Source organism: Sander lucioperca, chromosome 14, assembly GCF_008315115.2.
Source record: "Sander lucioperca isolate FBNREF2018 chromosome 14, SLUC_FBN_1.2, whole genome shotgun sequence".
Taxonomy (NCBI): Eukaryota; Metazoa; Chordata; class Actinopteri; order Perciformes; family Percidae; genus Sander; species Sander lucioperca.
Genome location: NC_050186.1, coordinates 28,881,265 through 28,889,785, shown reverse-complemented (window position 1 = coordinate 28,889,785; position 8,521 = coordinate 28,881,265). Strand labels below are relative to the sequence as shown.

Sequence of the window (8,521 nt, the reverse complement as noted above, 5' to 3'; positions counted from 1 at the left end):
CTCTACAGAACCTTTTGGCATCTTTTAGCTCACAATTTGGGTTTTATGGCCCATATTCTGTTCATTCAGTGCACCATCAACACCTACAATTTTGAAATTCAGTTTGGCTTTAAGTGTATTTGGATAGGACACATTTTACTTGTGTTATCACTTTTGTATTTTATCCCAGCTGATCAAGTTAAAATTATTTTCTGAGACATGTAATTGCTTGCGAATATGGTGCGTCCAATAGGCCTACAATACAATACAATACAATATTATTGCTTAAAGATGGGCACCCGCTCCTAAAGCCATTACTCATAGTGCTACTAGTTGTCAAAAACTCCACAGGGTACCTTTACATTTCATCATTATTCATATGAGACACATATAGGCCTAGGCCTAAAGAGTTTTTATTTTATTGCTCATAGAAAATATTAGTTAAATTAATTAACTGCAGGGGTAAAAGGGGAAAGACAAAAAGGTAAAAAGGGAGAATGAAAAATTGGTTAGAAATTAATTTTGACATGAACATTTCATTTTTGTTTTCACTGCATATAAAAGCATTTTTTCAGTTCACTGTGTCCTTTCTCCTGTAAAAGGTAGCCTATATTTTACTTGTTAAACCCGTCTACAGGGGTCAATTCCAATATTTCAGTCTTGAGATTGATTTACAAGGAAACCTTACATTAATACGCAAAAACTAACACCTAGGCCTATATTTTACTTAGCCTATTCTGAATTTATCGGCCAATCAGAAGACTTATTCATGAATTGCTTATTAGAGACACTTTCAAAAGTGTTTGTGTGAAACGTACAAAAGAAACTCATTAAAATACACACACACACACAATTGATTCATTGATCATAGCCTATGCGATTATTGTATACATTTAGTTGCTGTGCCAATCACAGTAGGCTATTTTCTATAGGCTTAGTTTACATCATTCAGACATCCGGGTTTCTGCAGGAATGCAGCAGGTAAATACCTGAGCTGGGCGGAGCTATATTCCTCTGACAGAAACAACTTCCCGACCTTTGAGACTAGCAGAGAAGTGGAGAGAGACAGGAGGATATACATTCAGAGCAGAATGGCCACAGAATTCACTCAGGACTCGTTGTTATATTTCCTCCAGAGCAGCGGGGGCACGGTGAAAAACTCGGATCTGCTTCTGCACTTCAGACATTTCATTAGGGACCATGCGGACCAGAACCGCAACCGGGAGCAATTCAAAAAGTTTGTCAACTCCTTGGCCACCGTTAAACAGATCGATGGCGTCTCTTATGTCGTTCTCAGAAAGAAATTCAAAGGACATGTCACCGGCGGCGGTGAAGGGGGCTCTTCCGAGCCGCCGCGACTTTGCGCCCGAAAGAACACCGAACCTTCCCCGGAGAACGCCAAACTGAGTCCGGCTAGGAGCACAGAGAAGCCTCGGCAGAAACTGAGGGAGGTGACAACACCCGCCCCGCCGGGAGTAATCGCCGGCAAAACAATTTTACCTGCGGCTGGTATCATGCTCAACAACAACAACAACAGTAACATGGAAACAAATTTAAACCTAAAACAGAAACGGCAGCAGGTAATCCGCACACCTGAACTTTGTGGTAGACCAGCAGCAGATCAGGTGGTGAGTCAGATCTCAGAGACAGCACAAATGAAGACCCCCAGTCTGTCTGAGCCTTTTGCCCCAGATCAGTGTACTAAAGCACAGCACAGGGTGGGTTTTGAGCTGCCTCCTGGAATCACACCTGTGGTCGCTGCACTCCGACACCATGAAGAAACCAGCCAGCAGCTCCCAGTCCCAGAAACCCTCAGAGGAAGGGAGGCCTGTCTGCAGCCTGAGGGAGGTCTTCATCGGGAACCTCCTCTTCATCCCATCAGTCTTCAGCTGCAGGCTGCTCCACGCCCCATCAGACTCAGGCAGAGCTACAAATCTGCTGTGTCTTTTGATGAAGATGAGGAGGAGGTCCAAATAAGGCAATGTTCAGCAGGAGGAACGCTGCCCCTGAGCACTCCTCTCAGAGACGTGGGGAGGGCCATCTCTGCCTCCTCGCCGTGTATCTTAGACCCACCTGTTTCTCCCGTTGTCGTGTCCTCCTCTTCATCCTCATCATCAGAAAGGAAGCTCCCTAAGATTTACCTTCAGGATGTGGAAAGGGAAACGATGACCCCTCGTGGCCCAGGCTGGAGCTTGGAGTCAGGGGTAGGTCAGAGAGGACAATGGGCTGGGCCAGGACTGGAACCTGGGTCTGTTTCAGGGAAGTCCACCAGACAAAGCCTGCCTTTAGAGGCAGAGCGCTACATGGCGTCCCCTGACGGAGCTACAGAGGTGGTGCCTCACCATGATGCTCACGCAGACCGCCGATACTCGCAGCCTGCAGGTGTCCAGCTGGAGCCCAGGCAGGGGCCGAATCAAAGCCAAGGGGAGAGGCTGTCATCTAACCACAGTAGCATCTTCTCCCCCTCATCTGACGCTCCACGCCCCATCAGACTCAGGCAGAGCTATAAATCTGCTGTGTCTTTTGATGAAAATGAGGAGGAGGTCCAAATAAGGCGATGTTCAGCAGGAGGAGCGCGGCCCCTGAGCACTCCTCTCAGAGACATGGGGAGGGCCATCTCTGCCTCCTCGCCGTGTATTTTAGACACACCTGTTTCTCCCTCTGTTGTGTCCTCCTCTTCATCCTCATCATCAGAAAGGAAGCTCCCTAAGATTTACATTCAGGATGTGGAAAGGGAAACGATGACCCCTCGTGGCCCAGGCTGGAGCTTGGAGTCGGGGGTAGGTCAGAGAGGACAATGGGCTGGGCCAGGACTGGAACCTGGGTCTGTTTCAGGGGAGTCCACCAGACAAAGCCTGTCTTTAGAGGCAGAGCGCTACATGGCGTCCCCTGACGGAGCTACAGAGGTGGTGCCTCACCATGATGCCCACGCAGACTGCCGATACTCGCAGACTGCAGGTGTCCAGCTGGAGCCCAGGCAGGGGCTGAATCAAAGCCAAGGGGAGTGGCTGTCATCTAGCCACAGTAGCATCTTCTCCCCCTCATCTGACGCAGGCCCCTCCAGCAGCGACTATCTCTCCCCCAGAGGATTGGGGTGGAACGGCAGCTATGAAGATCTACATGCCAGAGCAGGTACAGCAGCAGTCTGTAAGGTTGAGTCTGGTGATATTCTATAATTTCCTTATGTCAGAATCGCTTAAAGACCTCTTCTTTTTTGAATCGAGAACTATTTGATGAAGAATAACTAAACACAATTATGACTCTGACTAGACAGACAATGCCAACTTTTGGTATATTTACTATAATTAATGATATGTGTCAGTCCCAAAAACTATTTTAGATTGATAGCCTACCTTAAAATGAACAAGCTTTGAGGCAATTCCTTTTGAGTTGTAGCTGTAGAGAGCAGAAAACAGTATAAAAAAAGCTGCAGAATTTCCCTTTAAATTCTGCTGTGTCAACAGGTGAGACTGGGGGTGGTTCAAAAATCCAGGAAGTATTGGAGCGAGCCCGTCGTGCCAACAGTAAAACAACGGTGCCTTGGCATAATTCTACAGGCCATCTCCATGACGACCAGGAGCCCACAGCTCGTTTGTCACCATTCCATTATTCCTCCGACTATCTCCACGACAACCAGAACTCTACACCCTGTATGGTGCCATGCCACCTCTCCACAGGTCAGAGCTGAAGTTTGTAAGTGTAGTGAAGGGGCTATTAGTCATCAGCTGTTAGTGGAAAATATCATTTGACAGGTCACATCTCTGTGCTCATAAAAGTCTCAATATCTTTAACAATCTCTAGATTTGAAGATATCTTTGTCATGACTGAAATTATAGAGTGACTGTAGAGGGGCAACAATACTGACGATATTTACACCAACTAATTAGTGAGTCAATCCAAATGTTTTGTACAGCCTGGGAATTATTTGTGCTCAAACTCCACCCCACAGGTGATATCTACGACCGAGAAGAGGCAGAGTCGAGCGAGGGCTCTACCTCTTCGCCGCCGCTGGGGTTGCACCCGGCAGTTGCCAGGCGGCTCAGCAGCCTCTTGAGGAGCAGGATGTCCCGCAGTCTGGGAGCCGATCTCGACCAGCTCGTCCAGGAGGAGTCAAGAGCAGGAGGAGGAAGTGAGGCGGCCAGGCTGAACCGCCTCCACCTAATCTCCTCCTCACTTAGCCTACGCTACAACCTGTCATCTTCCTCGCTGTCGTCCTGTTCCACACCACCTCGCTGCCAAAGCCTCGTTGACCTGGACGAGGAGGTGAAGGGGAGAGGAGGAAGGAGGAGCTCTCCCATTGCCGCCTCCTCCACTGCTCGTCATGAAGGCCCCAGTAGACAGGTGAGACTTATAGACAGTACAGTGTAGCTTTTTAAATGTTCCATTCAAACCTGCTGTATACTCTTGGTATGGTAGTTTAGCTGATAAGAGAGAACAGGGTAACATTAACACTTATCACTCGAAAATGATTTATGGACAAATCTACAGGTATAACAAACTTTCATTCAACATAATGCATAGATTTGAGGTTGGAAAACCAACTGCATTGATTGGGAGTGATTTAAAATGGATTATGTCCATTTAGATATGAGTACTGACCTGTGTCTATATATATGTTTTTGTCCCTTTCTCAACTTTTTTTAACAGTGTAAAGTTTATATTTAATTGTTATTGACTGAATGAGTTAGTTGGTCCGGATGGTTTGCATTTTATGTGTAGAAATAATTGAACAATGAGTCAGTAAGCCCTCGTGTTTTCTCTATCTATCTATCTATCTATCTATCTATCTATCTATCTATCTATCTATCTATCTATCTATCTATCTATCTATATATATATATATATATATATATATATATATATATATATATATATATATATATAAAAATCAGATTCAACTCATAATCAAAATAGTTACCTGTGTGCAGAGGCTAGGTATTGAATCTCAATCCTTTTTTGAGTAATTACCAAAATGTGTCCACATCAGAAAAGAATAGTATCAGAAGTTGTCTGGTCATATTCTGTATATATAACATATATTATGTTTACTTATTATTTGATAATATATTTCATGATTAAAATAATAATTTAGAAAATTTTTGAGTTCTTTTTTGTGTGAAGACAAATTTAAAACCTGATGCATTAGAGAGATGTGGTTCATTTTGATAAATATAAAAAGCAAACCCAGCTGTAGTTATGATGCACAGTGAGATTGACAACTAGCAAAGACCAATCATTTCTGGTCTTAACCTTTTTGAGATTTCTTTCTAACAAAACAAAAACATTTACTCTTTTTTTTTTTTAAATGGAGGACACGATATGATAACACTACTGATTCCCAGGAGGGACATTGATTAAGTTCTTTGCCCCTGTCATCAGTCAATGGTTCCTCTGGAGCCCAGGGAGCACGCCTGGCTGGTGAAGGGGGCGGCAGGTGCCTGGCCCGATATCTACACCCTGTTCAGGGAGGACTCGTCCCTTCTTAACAGACAAGACTTCATCTCCGGCTTCACTGTGCTGCACTGGATTGCAAAACACGGTGACCACAGAGTCCTCAACACCTTATGGTACGCAGCTAGCAGTTAGCTCTGTCAGCTGTAAAACAGGAAGGTTTGGTTCAAGTAGCATTCTGAAACTGGAATACTACAGTACTTTGTGGGCTGTAATTAGTGATATCTGAGCTGCTTACATGGATCATTGATATGTTTCTGATGTTTTCTGCATACATGTCAGCCTTAAAGTGCTCATATTATGCTTTTTGGCGTCTTCCCTTTCCTTTATTGTGTTATATATCGCTTTGTGCATGTAATAGGCTTCCAAAGTGAAAAAGCCCAAAGTCCACCCCAAAGGGACTTACCATCTCCAACAGAAAACACTGTTCACTAACTGCTCCAAACAGCTCTATTGTAGTCCAGCCTTTACCTCCGTGACAAACGTCTTCTTGTCACTTTGTAACACACGTTATAATGCTCGCTTAGCTGCTAGCGTGGCACGCCCTCATACTCTGCTTCTGACTAGCTAGCAGTGCTTACCTAGGTACTGTGCATGTGTGACTCCCAACAAAGATGGAACAGAAGTGAGATGTCTCACTCTGTAGCTAAAACAGAGCTCAACACACAGGGTGAAAAGAGGAGCTGCAGCAATGGTGCAGTACAACAAAAATATTGTTTTTTGAAAATTAAACCATGTAAACCTATCCTGATATAACCTCTAAATACAATTATGAACCTGAAAATGAGCATAATATGAGCACTTTAAAGACATAGACTAATTTGATTGCTAAATATTTTAATTGTGCAGTGAAAAAACTGACACGCAATCAAAATGTCAAAATGCACTTGAAGAATATTTATGAAATTACTGTGTGAGGGACGTAAAAGGTAAATTAAAACTACTTTAGGCAAACAGGCACTGATCTGCTCTCTCTGGCTGGGGTTTCAGGTATGGAGTCGAGAAAGCTGGTTTGACCTTCAACATGAATGCCAAGTCAACATGTGGCCACACGCCTCTCCATATTGCTGCCATCCACGGCAACAAGAACATAATGCGGTTGCTGGTTAACAAGTTCAACGCAGATGTGAAGCTGAGGGACGCAGCGGGAAAGAAGGCCTGGCAGTACCTGAGCAGCACGACACAGTCGGATGTCTTTCAGCTGCTGGGAGCTCCATCACGACCTGCTGGGGGAGGAGATGGAGGAGTTGTGAGAGAAGACCAGGAACAGCGTCAGCAGACCCCCCGCCGTCGGCGGCATCACCTCTCCTTTGCTTCCCCGGGAGAGAGGCCGCTGACCATGTCAGGCACCACAAGGGTCAAAAGGTCCACGTCAATTGCTGCATTCCTCAAACACAAATCGCTGCTGCAGTTTCATGGACATCAATCTGACTCCTCCGTTTAAAAACTCAACTAAGGGTTTAAGTTGGATTTCGTTTAGAGAGTTCTCGGTTTACCGACCACTCAACTGAACAACAGTTTGCTGGACAGCTGGTTTCATAAACACAAACAAGGTTTACACCTAGGCCTATCCACAGCATGGCCAAAAAGTGGCTAATGATATGCCTCTCTTGTTCCACTGGCAGATACCCCCCCAGACGCATAGCCTGATTGTATTCATGTGCTGACATATTGACACCTTGGTTACCAAATGATTTGGCTTAAGGTTAGGTGTGAAAACATCTTACTGCTGTACCACAGATAACACTTCTCACGGCATTAAAAACTCATTTGTAACATTGTCATTATCTACTGTAATATTCCTACACATAACTATACTGACATGGCTAATATTTAGCTATGGCTAACTCCTCTAGCTTAGCCATTAGCATAACATCAGCCTTCAAGGAGGCGTTATTATGGAACCCACGCAACTTCTAGGCAAGACCCGCCCTTCAATAGCATTCACACACTACTATTGGCCAGGTGTCAATGCTTACGCAAAGTAACTTAACCCGATTTGTTTATGTCTTACCCCCTGACCAATCGGCTATCCTAACCTTAACCATTCAAGGTCAATGCCTAACCCCAACCAATCGAGCTGCTTCGTAGTGCGGGACTTGCCTAGAAGTTACGTGGGGATCCATAATAACGCTTCAAGGAGTTTAAGAGGCCAGCCAGACCAGCATTTACCGTATATCCACAAAATGTCGGATTATAATTAAAGTGGAATCGCCCCAATCACTGGATTCGATAATACAGACAAAGTAAATCTGAGCAAAAATGTTCACAACCTGTCTTGACATTGTGGAGAGAACCACAAGTCCAAAATAGGGTGTTTGGTGTTTTAAGCCCCCAATGTCATCTTCCAGGCAGTGCTGCATGGAAGGTACTAGGGTTAGGCAAGGGTTAGGGTTAGGTGCCTTGAATTCGACGGTCGCAGCGCTGCCTTGAAGTCGACGGTGGGGGCTTAAACACCATCGAGCCCAAAATAGAGAAAGCTTTCGTATTGGCTGTTTTGCGCATCTGATTTGCATTGGTCAAGTAGAAACTACTTCTACAGGCTACGTCAAAGAGGTGTAGACTCAGCAGCCAGACTGAAGTCTAGCAAACTACCATTTGTGCCGTCAGCTCGCCAGCTACAGTAGCCACTGTGTCACCAAGCTTCCACACCGCCTTTGCCATGCCAATTTCTGATCTGACCACAGCACTTATAGTGGCAAAAATGACCAGTTTGTCAGGGGATAGTGGTATGTGATAGCCACTGTGTCACCAAGCTTCCACACCACCTTTGCTATGCCAATTTCTGATCTGACCACAGCACTTATAGTGGCAAAAATTACCAGTTTGTCAGTGGATAGTGGTATGTGATAGTGGAACATGAGTGGCATGCTGTTTATTAGTGATGTATGGTAGAAGATCAGCACCAGCATACCAACAGTGAACCAGCATATGCTACGTAAACTGTAACGTCATTTTCATTTAATTCAATCTTGCTGCCAAATGAAAATTGGAACAGGATAGCTACAGGTCTGCTACTGCAGCTTCTCTTAACAGCTACATTTACTTCATTGTGGATGTACAAAACTCCTGATTTTCAAGTTCATTCTCA

General features: G+C 44.7%; 1 protein-coding gene across 2 annotated transcripts; it reads left to right on the top strand.

Moving 5' to 3' along the window:
• Positions 1 to 962: 962 nt before the first annotated feature.
• LOC116034860 lies at positions 963 to 7,681 on the top strand. 2 transcript variants are annotated; one of them, XM_031277620.2, is made up of 5 exons: positions 972 to 3,111; positions 3,444 to 3,656; positions 3,929 to 4,320; positions 5,359 to 5,546; positions 6,421 to 7,681. In XM_031277620.2, exons 1-5 carry the CDS (start codon positions 1,071 to 1,073, stop codon positions 6,872 to 6,874), a joined length of 3,288 nt encoding a protein of 1,095 aa, XP_031133480.1. In that variant the 5' UTR covers positions 972 to 1,070; the 3' UTR covers positions 6,875 to 7,681. The 2 variants fall into 2 exon arrangements, with proteins under 2 accessions (XP_031133481.1, XP_031133480.1); XM_031277621.2 differs by lacking the exon at positions 6,421 to 7,681 and having other exon boundaries at positions 963 to 3,111; positions 5,291 to 5,361.
• The last annotated feature ends 840 nt before the right edge of the window (positions 7,682 to 8,521 follow it).